The sequence below is a fragment of the Oryctolagus cuniculus genome, chromosome 17, assembly GCF_051225735.1.
Source record: "Oryctolagus cuniculus isolate XC-2025 breed Fujian yellow rabbit chromosome 17, ASM5122573v1, whole genome shotgun sequence".
Taxonomy (NCBI): domain Eukaryota; kingdom Metazoa; phylum Chordata; class Mammalia; order Lagomorpha; family Leporidae; genus Oryctolagus; species Oryctolagus cuniculus.
This window is the reverse complement of record NC_142883.1, coordinates 4,415,102-4,431,765: the sequence shown is the minus strand read 5'-3', so window position 1 is coordinate 4,431,765 and position 16,664 is coordinate 4,415,102. Positions and strand designations below refer to the sequence as shown.

General features: G+C 60.1%; 1 protein-coding gene across 1 annotated transcript in view; it reads right to left on the bottom strand.

The window, feature by feature from the left end:
• Positions 1–16,339, bottom strand: part of QRICH2 (glutamine rich 2) — a 28,845-nt gene extending 12,506 nt beyond the window's left edge. The window contains exons 1-5 of the mRNA XM_051838306.3: positions 15,818–16,339; positions 15,635–15,727; positions 15,184–15,243; positions 14,871–14,981; positions 199–3,943 (exon numbers count right to left, since the gene is read on the bottom strand). Of these exons, the coding sequence (XP_051694266.3) occupies positions 199–3,943; positions 14,871–14,981; positions 15,184–15,243; positions 15,635–15,727; positions 15,818–16,339 (4,531 nt within the window). The remainder of the gene's footprint in view (positions 1–198; positions 3,944–14,870; positions 14,982–15,183; positions 15,244–15,634; positions 15,728–15,817) is intronic.
• Between the last annotated feature and the right edge of the window lie 325 nt (positions 16,340–16,664).

Sequence of the window (16,664 nt, the reverse complement as noted above, 5' to 3'; positions counted from 1 at the left end):
CCCGGCCTCCATTTCCCCCCATTCCTCTGGACCCCACAGGCTGCTGGAGAGCCCAGGATGACTAAGGACGGGTTCTGCTGTTTTCAGAGTCTCAGGAGAGGAAGCCCCCGCAGCCAGGAGTTGGGGCCAGGGAGGGAACAGGAAAGGCCTCACTGGACGCGGGGCGAGCAGCGGTCTGCGCGCGCACGCGGCACCCACCCATCTGGGACAGCAGGTGCTGTATCTTCTCCAGGTCGGTCTGGCCGGCCTGCTCCTCATCCAGCTCCCTCAGGCTCTCCTTGAGCTCCGCGTAGAGCGCAAGGAGCTCCCCCATCAGACGGAACGTCTCCACCGCTATGGGGAAGCTTGGAGCCACTTTATCCAGAGAGTCGCGCCGCGCGCCGTCCGCCGAGGCTCTGCCGAGATAGCTAAGGGAGTCGCGACTCCTGAGAAAGGTCCCATCCTGCCCGGGGCCTGTCTGGACAGGAACTCCAGGCTGGCTTGAGACAGGAATTCTGTGTGGATCCTGCCTGTGCCGATCGACACCCGAGTACACTGGGCCCCTGTAACCAGGATACGTGGGCCCCCCGTAGTCTGAGGGAGCTTGCGCGTGACCGTGCAGAGCTGCTCCTGCGGTTACCTGGTGCTGCCGATCTGGCCCAGGTGGTGCCAAATGCCCTTGATCTGGGTGTGCAGACTCCAACCCTGTGCTTACTGGTGTCGGGCCATGCTGGTCTGTGCCAGGGTGCACCAAACCTTGCCAGTAAGTTTCTGGTGGTACTAAACCCCTTTGGTCTATACCTGGTGGTGCCAAACCTTGACTGGCTAGAAGCGGTGGCACTTGGCCATGTAACTCTCTGGCAAGGGGTGGCACACCATGCTGATACTGGTATGGTGGCACAATCCGAAAATCAGCCTGGATTGCAGGGAAGTCGCGAACTGCTGTGCCTGGAGCCACCAAGCCCTGCCGACCTGGACCCAGCTGTCTCAAGCCATACTGATCCACTGTAGGCTGGGCAAACCCGTGTGGATATGCACCAGGTTGCACCGGAACATGCTGATCTGTGCTGGTTTGTCCCAAAACAGATGGGGGATAGGCACCATGTCGTGCCAAACCACGGGGATATGCACTAGGCCGCCCCAGACCATGCCAATCCACTCCAGGTTGCACCATACCAAGTTGACCTGCACCGGGCTGAACCAAACCTTGCTGATCCACACCAGGTTGGACCAAGCCATGCTGATCTGTGCCAGGTTGCACCAAACCACTCTCTTCTGCAGCACGTTGACTCAAACCATTCTCATCTGTGCCAGGCTGAACCAAACCATGCTGATCCGCACCAGGCTGCACCAAACCACGTTGATCCAATCCAGGTTGTACCAACTCATGCTGATCTGCACCGGGCTGCACCAAACCACGTTGATCCAATCCAGGTTGTACCAACTCATGCTGATCTGCACCGGGCTGCACCAAACCACTCTCATCTGTTCCAGGCTGTTCCAAACCACGCTGATCTGCACCAGGCTGGACTGAACCACGCTGATCCATTCCAGGCTGCACCAAACCACGTGGATACATTCTGGGCTGCATCAAACCATGCTGATCTGCACCAGGCTGCACCAAACCAGGCCGATACATCCCAGGGTGCATCAGACCACGCGGATACATCGGATACATTCCAGGCTGCGCCAAGCCACGCTGATCTGCACCAGGCTGCGCCAAACCATGCTGATCCACTCCAGGCTGTGCCAAACCATGCTGATCCGCACCAGGCTGCGCCAAACCTTGCTGATCCCCACCAGGCTGTGCCAAACCATGCTGATCTGCACCAGGCTGCGCCAAACCATGCTGATCCACTCCAGGCTGTGCCAAACCATGCTGATCCACACCAGGCTGTGCCAAACCATGCTGATCCACTCCAGGCTGTGCCAAACCATGCTGATCCACACCAGGCTGTGCCAAACCATGCTGATCCACACCAGGCTGCACCACACCAAGCTCATTCATTCCAGGCTGCACCACACCATGCTGATCTGTGCCGGGCTGCACCAAACCACGTGGATACATTCCAGGCTGCACCAAACCACGTGGATACATTCCAGGGTACACCAAACCACGTGGATACATTCTAGGTTGCACCAAACCACGTGGATACACACCAGGCTGCACCAAACCACGTGGATATGCACCAGGCTGCACCAAACCACGTGGATACGCACCAGGCTGCACCAAACCACGTGGATATGCACCAGGCTGCAAACCAGGCTGATCCACTCCAGGCTCCACCAAACCAGGCTGATCCACTCCAGGCTCCACCAAACCAGGCTGATCCACTCCAGGCTCCACCAAACCAGGCTGATCCGCTCCAGGCTCCACCAAACCAGGCTGGTCTGCTCCAGGCTCCACCAAACCAGGCTGGTCTGCTCCAAGCTCCACCAAGCCATACTGATCTACACCAGGCTGCACCGAACCATACTGATCTGTGCCAGGCTGCACCGAACCATGTGGATATACTCCAGGCTGCACCATACTAGGCGGATATGCACCAGGCTGCACCATACTAGGCGGATATGCACCAGGCTGCACCAAACCATGCTGATACACTCCAGGCTGCACCAAACCAGGCAGATGGGCACCAGGCTGCACAAAACCACGCTGATACATTCCAGGCTGCACCAAAGCAGGCGGATATGCACCAGGCTGCACCAAACCAGGCTGACCCACTCCAGGCTGCACCAAACCAGGCAGATGGGCACCAGGCTGCACCAAACCAGGCAGATGGGCACCAGGCTGCACCAAACCACGCTGACCCACTCCAGGCTGCACCAAACCAGGCTGACCCACTCCAGGCTGCACCAAACCACGCTGACCCACTCCAGGCTGCACCAAACTACCCTGACCCACTCCAGGCTGCACCAAACCAGGCTGACCCACTCCAGGCTGCACCAAACCTGGCAGGTATGCTCCAGGCTGCACCAAACCACGCTGGTCTCTGCCGGGCTGGGTCAAATTATGCTGATTCACGCCAGGTTGTATGACACTCGATACTTCCAAACTGGGCCGTACCAAACCTTGCTGATCTGCACTGAAAGGCACCAACCCAGGTGGCACCAAGCCGTGCTGATAGGTAAGAGGCGCGACAAAGCCGTGTTGATCTAGGCCGGGCCGTACCAATCCTTGCTGATCTGCGCTCAGCGGTGCCATGCCACCCTCCTCCATGCCAGGCTGTGCCACACTCCGTTGGTCTGTGCTGGGAAATGCCAAATGATGCTGGTATGTGCCGAATGGAACAATGCCGTGTTGGTCTGCACCAGGTAGTTCCAATCCTTGTTGGTCTCTGCCATCTACTGATGGTGGCATCACACCGTGCTGATCCACGCCAACGAGTGCCGAGTCCAGGTCATTGAGGCTGGGTGGGAGCACACCAAGCTGACCCACCCTGCGGGGTACCACACCACGTGGACCGGTGCTGGGGTGTAATGCAGGCTGGCCCATGCCGGGCGCCCCTAGTCCGTGATGGTCTGGCCCCAGGTAGACCTGACCCTGGCTCAAGGGCAGCCCACTGTACCCTTGCCTTTGCGGGCCTGGCTGTGCGGCGCGCTCGTCTCTGTCTCTCCGTGGATGTGCTGGGCTCAGCTGCTCTCGGCCCCCGCGCTGCTCCGCCTCTGCTCTGACCTGAGATCCAGGAGGCTGCTGGGACCGCGCAGTACCAGCTTCCTCGTGCGCCCTTGGCTGCTGTTCTCTTCCAGGGAGGCCCCGGACTTGCTCCCCGCTGGCGATGGCAGATGGCTGCCCCGCACCGCTGGAGGCCGAGATGGTCTGATCTGGGCCAAATCCTCCAGCCAAACCCAGAGCCTGCTCGGCACTGGGATGCTTGGCGGAGGCCCCGCCTGGAGCCAGGTCACTGGCTGTCAAGGATGGCTGCCTTCTGCGCTTAGGGAGTCCCATCAGGGTCTCCGAGCCCTGGGCGAAGAGGAAGAAGGAAATCAGTAGCCAAGTCAGAAACACCCACCCCCAGGGCGGAAAGGAAAGACGTCTGGGCCACCTCACCCGGAGCTAAGACTATTGGAAGAAACAAATACCGCCCCCCCCCCCCCCGGGCCTAAAAAGCTAAGCTGGACACAGAGACGTCCACAGCGCTCAAGGAGCGGTCCCATGTCGGTGAAAGCCGCCCTAACAGGCCATTTCATAGAAGATGGGGAAAACAGGAAAACCACGAGCGACCTTCCAGACTAAGTGCAAGGCGCTCGGGCTGCCTGCTTGCTGCCACTGCCTCCCTCTCCCACATACTCCCCCGTGCCACCATCAAGCATGAGAGAGAGAGAGAGAGAGAGAGAGAGAGAGAGAGAGAGAGAGAGTCTTCCATCCACTGGTTCACTCCCCACATGGCTGCAACAGCCAGGGCTGGGCCAGGCCGAATCCAGGAGCCAGGAGCTTCATTCTGGTCTCCACGCGGGTGGCAGGGCCGTCCTCTGCTGCTTTCCCAGGTGCATTAGCAGGGGCTGGACTGGAAGCAGAGTGGCCAGCCCTCAGATATTGGACATGGGCATTTTAAGCAGCAGCCAAGCCTGCTGTGCCACAACGCCCACCTTAGAAGAGGACATTAAAAATTACTGTCGGTGTTATTCCTCATGTCCGTGGAAGAGATCCGTATGCATTTTATAAAGATCTGGGGGCAGGTGCATCTCATCTGGGTGCCTAGAATAGACTCCTGCCTCTGCTTCTCACCTGGCCTCCTGCTAAGGTGCCTGAGAGGCATCAGGTGACGGCTCGGAGAGTGGGGCCCTGCACCCACATTCCAGGCAGCTGGTTTGGGCTTGGCCCAGCCTTGGCTGTTGAGGCCATTTGGGGAATGAACAAGTATGTGCAAGATCTTTCTCTTTACAACACTCTGCCTCTCATATAAATAAATGAAATTTTTTTAAAGACCTAAACTGAGGGCCACTGTGGCTCCATGGGTTAAGCCACTGGCAGCACCCATGTGAGCAGCAGCTCCGGTCCGGCAGCTCCACTTCCAATCCAGCTCCCTGCTGTGGCCTGGGAAAGCAGTGGACGATGGCCCCGTGCCTGGTCCCTGCACCCACGTGGGAGACCCGGATGGAGCTCCAGGCTCCTGGCTTCCCCTTGGCTCAGCCCTGGCCACTGTGGCCATTTGCGGAATGAACCAGCAGATGGTAGGCAGACTATCTTTCCCCCACCCCGTCACTCTGCCTTTCAAATAAACAAACAATATGTTTAAAAGAAAATAAAGACCTAAAGTGAACGTATGAAGACTACAATGTCTGAGGTGGAACACACCCTGGGAGAGCTGCATGATGGGACAGAAACGAAGAAGGAAAGGTGCTGGAGCCTGAGGGTGAGCGACAGAAACCGAGACACGAAACCAGAGAGAAACCAAAACATGAAGAGAGCATGACCAAGATGCTAGATAGCGTGCGTGGGTGCCCGTGTGTGCGCACCTGTGGTGCCCGTGTGTGCACACCTGTGGTGCCCGTGTGTGCACACCTGTGGTGCCTGTATCTGTGTGTCTGCCTGTTGTGTGTCTGTGCATCTGTGTCTGCCTGTGTGTGTGTTCATGTGTGCCTGTGTGCATGTCTGCCTGTGTGTGTGTTCATGTGTGCCAGTGTGCATGTCTGCCTGCTGTGTGTGTGTGTGTGTGTGTGTGATAAGAACCCCCGAAGGAGAGGAAAAGGAGGAGACAGAAAAAAGATGTACGAAACGGCCCCCAACTGTCCAAACTTGATGAAACTCCAAACTCAGGGATACAAGAAGCTCATGTGCTCAGACACATACATGATGAAGAAAATGACACCATGGCGCATCGTCAGTTGCTCAAAGAAAAAGTATTAAAAGCAGCCAAAGGGGGGCCGGCACTGTGGCATAGCAGGAAAAGCTGCCGCCTGCAGTGCCGGCATCTCCTATGGACACTGGTTCGAGTCCCAGCTGACCCACTTCTGATCCAGCTCCCTGCTGTGGACTAGGAAAGCAGTAGAAGATGGCGCAAGTCCTGGGGCCCCTGCACCCGCGTGGGAGACCCAGAAGAAGCTCCTGGCTCCTGGCTTCAGATCAGCTCAGCTCTGGCCATTGCAGCCATCTGGGGAGTGAACCAGAGGATGGAGGACCTCTCTCTCTGTCTCTACCTCTCTCTGTAACTCCATATTTCAAATAAATAAATCTTAAAAAAAAAAAAAAAAGAAGCACATTAAAAAAAACTGAAGGAAAACACATCCAAAGAATGAAATCAGATTCATCCTCAAATAGGGAATATAAATAACAAAACAGAATATTTTCAAGGGAAAACTAGAATTTTTTTTTGTTTAAAGATGTATGTATTTGAAAGTCAGAGTTATAGAGAGGGCAAGGAAGAGACGGAGAGAAAGCCTTCCATCCTCTGTTTCACTCCCTAAATGGCCACAGCGGCCAGGGCTGGGCCAGCTGAAGTCAGGAGCCAGGAGCTTCATCTGGGTCTCCCACATGGGTGCAGGGCCTTCCGCTACTCTCCCAGGCCCATTAGCAGGGAGCTGGACTAGAAGTGGAGCAGCTGGGACCCGAACCAGTGCCCAGATGAGATGCCGTCACCGCAGACGGCAGCCTGACCCGCCAGGCCACAGCGCTGGCCCTGGAAATGCCGGAGCTGAGAAGCGGAATGAGACTCACAGAGGCTCCTTGGCAGATCTGAGCTGGTAGGAGACTCGGCAAACCTAGAAAGGGGTCAACCTCAGGAGGAGAACGCAGGAACCAAGTGGGCGGCCACCTCGGAGACACCATCTGGTACATTAACTCCACTCGTTTCCTGTCGCTCCTACAACACGTTATCAGAGACTTAGCCGCTTACAACGGGGCCGGCATTGTGACAAAGCGGGTAAAGCCGCCGCCTGCAGCGCCGGCATCCCATATGAGCACCGGTTCAAGTCCCGGCTGCTCCGCTTCCCATCCAGCTCCCTGCTGATGGCCTGGGAAAAGAAAAGGCGCTTGGGCACCTGCACCCACGTGGAAGACTGGAGGGAGCTCCTGGGTTCCGCCCGGACCAGCCCTGGCCGTCCGGGGAGTGACCACTGCATGCAAGATTTTCTCTCTTTCTCTAACTCGGAATCCCAGATGAATAAGCGAATCTTCTAGAAAAACAAACTAAGCAGTGGAAAACGATGCAGTTCTAGCAGCCAGAGGTCAGAGGCAGCAGGGCCCTGTCCTTCCGCGGGCTCTAGGGGAAGCCACCCCCCACCCCGGCTCCTGGAGCTCGCGGGTACCCCTGGGCCCTCGCTCCGCCCCACAACCCGCGGGGCATGCAGTTCCTCTTCAAACACAAGGAAAACCTGACCAAATCGGAGGGAGCTGCGTACCCCACCTGCCACCAGGGACAGCCAGGCAGGGGCCGACAGGACGCAGGGAACCCGAACAAGGCCGCCAACCACAGGCCGTGGAACGCCGTCCCAGCGGCAGCAGACACATTCTCCCCACGCCGCCACCACACACCACATGCTAGCCCATCAAAACAAACAAACAAACAAAAAAGGCAAAATAAGAATTTTCAGATCTCCGAAAGCTGAGACAGTTTATCGATGGCACGAAGTACCAGAAACTACAGAGCCCTTCGGGCAGAAGGAAAGCGACGCCAGACGGAAACCGGGGTCTACGCAGAGGAACGAGGTGCGGTGGCTGGGGCCGGCGCTGTGGTGCAGTGGGTTACACAGCACCTGCAACACCCCATCCCATGGGTGCCGGGTTCGAGTCCCGGCTGCTCCACTTCCGATCCGGCCCCCCGCTAATGCGCCTGGGAAAGCAGCAGAGGCTGGCCCAGGTGCTTGGGGCCCTGCACCCATGTGGGAGACCCAGAAAAAGCTCCTGGCTCCCGGCTTTGGCCTGGCCCAGTCCCGGCCATTGCAGCCATCTGGGGAGTGAACCGGAGGATGGAAGACCTCTCTGTGTGTCTCTCCCTCCTCTCTCTGTACCTCTGCCTTTCAAATCAATCAGTCAGTCTTCAAAAACAAAAGAAGCTCCTGCCAGCAGTGGCCCCCGCCGCCTCCTCGGGTATTCTAACCCTGAACACAGCTGCGTCGGGACCCTCACACAACCGTGTTTCCTTTTCCTGTCCGATTGCTGGGGCACACGTAGGCGATACAGTCCAACTTCTCCATCTTACAGATGAGAAGCCTAAAGTGTAGAGAGGCTACATGCTTTTTATAAGATTCATTCATTTGAAAGGCAGAGTGACAGAGAGGTCTTCCATCCACAGGTCCACTCCCCCAAATGCCCGCAACAGCTGGGATTGGGCCAGGCCAAAGCCAGGAGCCCGGAACTCCACCCGGGTCTCCCATGCGGGTGGCAGGGGCCCAGGAATTTGGGCCACAGTCTGCTGCCTCCCAGGCACCTTGGTGGGAAGTTGGGTCAGAAGCGCAGAACAGCTGGAACATGAACCAGGCACTCCGATACAGAATACAGGCGTCCCAAGGAGCAGCTTACCCCCACAACCATTCTTACTCAAGATCTGAGTTCAATGACCATGATCTCAAATGCCCCCTGCAATTCAGGAAAATCCACTGGCCAGCAAGTGCAGTGCTGCAAATACGCCAGCTCTTCCCAGGGGATTCTCTGGCCAGGGTGACGGAGGCATTGCGCCCTGGACACTGGGAGGCCCCAAAATCCCGGCAAAGCAACGTCCCCCAAGAACCTGCCTGATTCCAGGGAGAATCGGCATCGACAGTGTCTGAGAACCTGGCCCTGTCACGCGTGCCCAGATCAGGGCAGGATCCCCCCCGCTCTGAGGTCAGACCCTGCCTCCCCAGGGGGGCTCACAGCCCACACACCCTCTCAGCACCAGGAATCCACGGAGGTGGCCCGGACGTGTTTTCTCTCGCATAACACACTCCACAGACGTAGCAGCCTTGGGGTTGACTACCTCATAGTTTCCGTGGGCCACAAGCCCAGTCACGTGGCGGCTGGGTTTGCTAGCAGGGGTCTCGCAGACAGGCCAGGTGCTGGATGTCCGAGCAAGCCACTGTCTTGTTTTGAGGGTCAGAGTTCACTTTGCAGCTCGTTCAAGACGTTGCCGGAATTCAGATCCTCATGGCTGGTTGTAGGACGGACATCTCTGCGTTCTTGCTGCCGGCTGGGGGGCGGGGAGGGGGGCAGGTGCCTCCCAGGATCCTCGCTGCGCGGCCCCCTCTGTAGGGAGTTTGCTCATCTCGCTCACATGTCACCCTTTGCAAAAGGGCTCCCCTGGTTAGGTCAGGCCCACCCAGCACGACCTCCCTTAGATGAACTCAGTCAACTCACGGGCAGCCCGAAGGCTCATCGTCCCCAAAGGCTCTGCCCACGCACAACAGGCAGAACCGCTCCGTGTGGACACGAGGGGCCAGGAGTCCTGGCAGCTTACACGCACTGCCCGCTGCCTGTGCCCAAGAAGGACCTCCGGGTCTGGAAGTCAACCACCACAAACCAGGCGAGCAGGAACCGGACACCCTGGAGGGTTTTCGGACAGCCCACGAAGGCGCCACCGATGGCCAGTGTTGGAAAGCCGCAGCAGGAGCAGCTGCGGCAGAGGGGGTCCAAGTTCTCCGTCGACGTTCAGAAACATCGTCAGAAAATGGCATTAAAAGCCCAGCTGACCGTGGGGGTCCTTGTGGCACCATGTGGGGTGCGCACATCCCGTATCCGAGCCCCTGGTTGAGTCCCGCCTCTGCTTCTGACCCCGCCGCCTGCCGATGTGGCCCATGGAGGCAGCAGAAAATGGCCCACGGACTAGGCTCCCTGCCACCCCCATGGGGGACACGGATGGAGTTCCTGGCTCCCGATTCGGCCTGGCTCAGTCCCGGCTGTTGTAGGTATTTGGGGAGTGAGCCAGCAGGTGGAAGCTCTCTCTGTCTCTCTGCCTTCGGATATATTTTAAAAATAATTCAGAAAACATATTGGGGCCAACACTGTGGTGTAGCAGGTTAAGCCATGATCTGTAGTGCCGGCATCCCATATGGGCACCAGTTCAAGTCCTGGCTACTCCACATCTGATCCAGCTCCCTGTTAATGCAACTGGGAGAACAGAGGAAGATGGCCCAAGTGCTTGGGCCCCTGCACCCTCATGGGAGACCAGATGAAACTCTGACTCCTGGCTGGTCCAGCCACGGCCACTGCAGCCCTTTGGAGAGTGAACCAGCGGACGGAAGATCTCTCTCTGTTTCTCCTTCTCTCTCTCTTCATAATGCTGCCTTTCAAATAAATAAATCTTAAAAATATATATATTAAAAACCAATTCAGGCCGGCACCGCGGCTCACTAGGCTAATCCTCCGCCTGCGGCACTGGCACACCGGGTTCTAGTCCTGGTCGGGGCGCCGGATTCTGTCCCGGTTGCCCCTCTTCCAGGCCAGCTCTCTGCTGTGGCCCGGGAGGGCAGTGGAGGATGGCCCAAGTGCTTGGGCCCTGCACCCCATGGGAGACCAGGAGAGGCACCTGGCTCCTGGCTTCAGATCAGCGCAGTGCGCCAGCTGCAGTGGCCATTGGGGGGGTGAACCAATGGCAAAGGAAGACCTTTCTCTCTGTCTCTCTCTCACTGTCCACTCTGCCTGTCAAAAAAAAAAAAAAAAAATTCAGCTGACCTGGGAAGTGGCCGGTGGTAAACTGCCTCACGAGGAACCAGGAGACGGCGCGTGTTTTCCACGGCCACTGGAGCCAGTGAACCCAAACTCAGCTCGAAACAACAGGGATCTTCACCTACACTGCAAGAGGCTACGTCCAGGCCAGTTTCACTGGGCAGACATCATCATGGCACTGGCCGGGCTGTGTCCTCCCAGAAGTCCGAGGGGGGACCCCACTTCCTTGTCTTTTTCAGCTCCTGACGGCTGCTGCGTTCCTTGGCTACGGCCGCATCACCTTCTCCTCTGGGGCAGAATCTGCGTCTGCCTCCCTGTCGTCAAGGCTGGGTCACGGGATCCACTTGGGCGACCATGGGATCCACCTGGGTAATCTCCATACCTCAGCCAAGTCCCTTTGCCGCGTACACAACATCCCAGCTGGGGGGGCCAGGACGTGAGAATCCGGGGAGCCACCGTCCAGCCCACTACAGTGACCAAGGGCAAAGTCAGGGTCTCACAGAACAAAGACTTTGAGGAAAACAGGGACATAAAAGCTACCGAGGCAGGGGGAGAAACGCGGGGCACAGACAGAGGAGACAGGTGTCACTCCGGACCCGGAAGCAGTGAGCGCCAAGGCTGACCCCAAACACAAACCACACCAACACCTGATGCTGCCCCCCAAAGCCTAAGTAACCATGCTGCGACGCACAGCCCCCTTCCTGGGAGGAATCCTGGGGACCAGAGTCGCCTGTGTGAGGCTCTGTGCCTTCCCCCGCGACCTCAGGCCAGGAACACGGGAGCCGGGGGTCAGGCGCTCCGTCGAGACAACTCCCACCCGCCCCGCAATCATCCTGCAAGGCCTTCCGACCAAAACCTGCCACGTGCTGTCTCTGTCCACGCGTCCCAATCCGCCGGTGCCACCTCGAGCCGCACCATGGTTTTAAGCACACGGAGGCGCGCCCACATCCGGGCATGAGACGCGGGGACGTGTGTTGGGGGAGCTGGGTCTTGGGGTCAGTGACGACACGCCAAGGCGGGATGAGTCGCGTCCATCCTGACCTCACTGTTCACCTGCTGGGTTCTCATCCTTTAGACATCCGCAGCAATTTAGCGAGGGGCTCCGTGAGGTTTCACCTGAGAAAGGGGCGTAAGGCATTGCGTCTGACACGGCGGGGCAGGCCACTGCTTTCTCAGAGTCCCGGCTGCTCGGCTTCCGCTCCGGCTTCCTGCCCACGCAGCCTGGAAAGGCGGCAGATAACCACTCAAGTTCCTGGGTCCCCGCCACCCACACAGGAGGTCTGGATGGAGTTCCGGGCTCCTGGCTTCAGCCCGGCCCAGGCCTGGGGAGTGAACCAGCGGAGGGAAGACCTCTTGGTCTCCCTGTCCGTCTCTCTGTCACTCAGTAGATGAAAATGAGTTCATATGCATTTTTTTATAGTGAGAGAGATGCATCTGGGCTCACAGATCCTGAGACACACACACACATGCACCCCCATCCCCGACATCAGAAATCCTAACTCCAGTCTAAGACCCCAGTGTCCCCCAAATTCACCTGCCGGCACACAGCTTGGCTCAGCTCACACCGACCACCACGGTCCTGTCCGACAGCTCCGAGCAGAGCACCTGGCCCCGGCGCCTTCCTGGCGGGGCTGTGTTTTCTGCTCTCTGGTTTGTGCCGGGAGACTCGGATGTGGGTTCTCCAGGATGACAAGAGAGGGGACGTGTTTCCAGGCCATTCCAAACGTGTCTGCGGCAGACCCTCGGACAGCCCCTCCCTCCACAGAGGTCCCACAGAGACTCTGGCTCTGCTTCCTCCTTCCACAGAGAAATGCCCTTGACCGTGGTCGAGCTGTTTCCGCAACCCTGGGGCCTGGCAAAGTGCTCACTGGGGGCTGAGCGTCTTCCTGTCCCGGGCCTGTGGCGGCTGAGCTGGCCGCCACTCAGTCGATTCTTCGGTCGCAGTCACAGGGAACGGAGGACGGTTCCCCCCTTAATGCGGCTGTGACTCGAGCTCCAGGGTGGGGTCTCCGTGGTGTGTCTGGTCTTTCATTCTTCTCGCAGGTGAAAAGTGGTGGCGGCGGGTGGCAGAGGTCAGCCGGCGGCTGTGATGGGACAGCAGGGTCACTCAACAGCGACGCACTGTGGATTCCAGCACAGCCGCCAGAGGGCTGTTGGTGTTCTTGCCACCAAGAAATGAGACATGCCCGAGGTGATGGGTGTGCCACCAGCTCCGATCGTCACACACTGTATCCGTGCCTGGAGACATCGATACGTCAATCAGTCCATCAGTGGACGCTTGTTCCCGTGCACCAGGGCATCACGCTGCGCACGGCAGCACACACGTGGACTTGGTGTCGAGCGGGAATTCTCAAAAGCAGAAGAAAGAGGGGAGGCAGGGGCACCGTCGTGGGTGGCAGCGGCCGTGTGGACGAAGCGTGAAGATGTGCGGGAACACACCCTGGGAGGGGCCGGTCCGTCTCTGCTCCTGCAGCCCCGTCCTGGACAGGGCATCTCCCACGCTGGCCTGGAGCCCTCACCGGAGGCTGCTCCGTGCGCAGGTGCAGCCGCCTCCCTCCCGCCTGGCTGACCACGGTGGGTGGGGAGGGGGGCGGGGTTGCCACTCCTCTGCGCCCGTCACAGCCCTGTGCTCACTGCCCACGCCCGACCTCTCCACGCATGAGCCAGGCAGAGAGCCCGCCTCATAGTGCCTTAGGATTACTGCTGTCCACCAAAACCCACCACCCGATCTCAAACTCCTGACCCCGCGGTTACGCTAGGGGGCCCCAGCAACGCTGCAGCCGGGTGGAGCTGGGGTCGGACTCCTGTTGCTTATTTCATTATCTCGTGATTATCGCATTATTCGTTGTTATTCCGTGCAGTGGCTGAACCTGTCATTCCCAGGGCTTGTACTCTTGTCTCTCAGAAATCTGCTAACACTCATCTGCACTCCCACCCGCTTCAGGGCTACCTACGCCCAGCGCGTGCAGACTCTCACCTCTGGACAAGTGACAATGTCTGACGGCGCTCTAAGGTTTTGCAGGAATCCTCAGCTGTCACCCAGAGAAAACGTGTTGATTCTCAGGGCAACACATCAGTGCTGAGTAGGAAACTTGGGCTTAGAAAGAAAACAGCGAGGGGCCGGAGCTGGCGGCATAGCAGGTAAAGCCGCCACCTGCAGCGCCGGCATCCCGTATGGGCACCGGTGCAAGTCCTGGCTGCTCCACTTCCGGCCCAGCTCCCTGCTACGGCCTGGAAAGGCAGCGGACGATGGCCTGAGTGCTGGGGCCCCTGCACCCACGTGGGAGACCCAGAGGAAGCTCCTGGCCCAGCCCTGGCTGTTGCGGCCATCTGGGGAGTGAACCAGCGGGTGGAAGGTCTCCCTCTGTCTTTGTGTAACTCTTTCAAATAAAATAAATATCTAAAAGAAATAAAACAGCGAGAGCGGGGGCCACCTTTCCCAGTCACTCCTTGTGTGTAGGAAACTCCGACTACTGCCTGAGAAGGAGCCCATTTGGAAGACTCTTGGCGCTCCCCCAGGTGGCCACCTGGTGGCGCCAAAAGGTCCAGTCTGCGGCTGCCTCTGTGTGGGTGAGCAGCTGATGCTCATACGAAAGGCCCAGGGTCTGGGTCACCCCGTCTCAGCACAGACGCACCACACCGTGTGCGCGGCCGCACCTGCACAGGGTCTCCAGGACAGACTGAATCCCCCCTCCCCCCCGCCCACTGCTGGGAGTCTGATCCGGAGCAGCACCCCGGAGGGCCATCCCGCGGCTGCCGGCCGTGCCTAGGACTTTGTCCTGCTCACACGTGTCAGTGCCAGTCTGGGGAACTGTCAAAAGCTTGGGGGAAAAGAACAAAGTGCCTGCAATCTGGGGGCTGGAGCTGTGGCGTAGTAGGTTAAGCCCCTGCCCGCAGCGCCGGAATCTCATATGGGCACTGGTTCGAGTCCCGGCTGCTCCACTTCCAATCCAGCTCTCTGCTGTGGCCTGGGAAAGCAGTAGAAGATGGCCCAAGTCCTTGGGCCCCTGCACCCACGTGGGAGACCCTGAGGAAGCTCCTGGCTCCTGGCTTCAGATCGGCCCAGCTCTGGCTGTTGTGGCTATTTGGGGAGTGAACCAGAGGATGGAAGAACCTCTCTCTCTCTCTCTCTCTTTCTCTCTCTCTCTCATGCTCTGTGACTACCTCTCAAATAAATCTCCAAGAGGAAAAAAAATGTGCCTGTGATTTGGAACTTGTGAACTAAGTTATAGACACCCAGAGGCCGGCGCAGTGCACGGCGCAGACAGGGGGTTCGGGCGGTCCCACCCCGGCCCGGCCCCGCGGTCACCGCCTGGGAGGCCCTCCAGCCGTCGGTAATCGCCTGCTCCAGCTCCTCCCAGGTCACCATGGTGACTTCTTCTTGGCCAGGAATGAGACTCAGCTTCCGGCCCACGAGTTCCTGAGGACAACAGAGAGGCTCACAGCCCTGGCTAACGGGAGAACCCACTATCCGTGGGGGGACCAGGGAGCCCGCCACACAGCACCCCACCCGGGAGGGAAGAGACACCAGGGGGAGTGTGGACAAGCCGCCCAGGGGAGGCCAGGCTGGGACGGCCGCCCCCACCCCACAGGGCCTTGCGGGCAGAAGCGGCCGAGGTTACCAGGAATTCATCCCGACCCCGCACTGTCTTCTCCACCTCCTCGATCCGCTGCAGGATCTCCTGGAAGAAGCGTTCAGAGGCGGAGGGAGGGTCAGGGCGGCCATCAGCCTCCCGGGACCCTCCATGTGCAGAGAGCGAGGACGGGGGGGGGGGGGGGGGGGCAGGGTGGGTCCTGGGCCCAGGAGGGGCTCCGCCTGGTGTTCGCCTGGTTGGGGCGCCCCGCGCTTCCCAGACCAGCGGGTGTCGTCGGATGCCGGGGAGGGGAGCAGGGCCCAGCACCCATCTCGCACCGCCGACCGGGGGAGGAGCCCCGGTGTCGGGGGCACCAGCGTGCTGAAGCGTGTTCTTCTGCAAGTGCGGGTTCGCTCTAAGAATATTCCGAGTTGGCCGCTGGCCTTTGGGTCAGCCTGGGTCCCTGGGGCGGGGCTGCCCGTCGCCCACGTGCCCTCACCTGGGGCTTCAACGCGGGCAGCTCCTGAATCTTGTCCTGGGCTTCCTTGAGGATTCTCACCTCGTCCACCAGGTCCTGCAGCAGCCCCGCGGCCTGCCAGGGAGAGCGCCAGGGTGGGACCCCCGCCCCCGCCCCCGGCCCCGCGGCTCCAGGCTCAGCTGCAGCCGGGGCCCCGCGGCTCACCTTGGGGGGGACGACCTCGCTGTCCTTCGGGGGCTTCGAGATCCTTCTGTGCGTCCGGTCCGGCCTCTCGGAGCCCTGGGAGGGCCTGCTCTTCTCCTCCAGCCACTCGCGGGGCGGCAGGTCGAGCTCGCTGGCCTGGGAGGAGATGTGCTGCACCTGCGAGGCGATGTCCTGCACCCTGCTGCCCATGGCCTTGAGCTGCTGCCTGAGGTCCTGCACCTGGCTCTCCAGCGCCGGCTGCTGCGAGCGGCTACCGCTCCGGCGCCTCTCTTTGGGCGCCGGCGGCGTCTCTGGCGACAGGTGCGGGGCGCTGTGCGAGGACCAGGTGGGCTCCAGCAAGCCGCCGGACTCGGAGGCCGACTGGTAGTCGACGCGCGTGCCCAGCAGGCTCAGGTGTTTGAGCATGGCCACGATGAGCGTGTGCAGGGCCGTGAAGTTGACGGCGCCCACCTCCGGCGTGCCGATGGCCAGGTCGGCCAGCTCCCGCAGGGTCACCGTGGTCGCCGCCGTCTCGGGCGGCATCGTGCGCCCTGCGTGCCCCCCGCCCCCGGGCCCCTCGCCGCGCCCCTGTGCCTGGGTCCAGCCGCGCCGGACGACGGTCGCCGGACGCCGCCGCCTCCAACGCCGGCCGGGCCGCGTCCCAGACTCGAGCCGGGGCCTCGCGGCCGGCGGACGTTTGGAACGAGGGGCGCCCGGCTCGCTGCCCGGTTGTGGGGGCGCCCGCGCGCCCCGCGGAGCGAGGCCGCCTCGGCCGGGGCTCGCCCCCTCCCCCAAGGGGAGTCCGCGTGGGGGGCCTGGGGTCCCGCCCCCGTCAGGGACCCTCCTCCCGGGCAGGCACGCGGGGGGC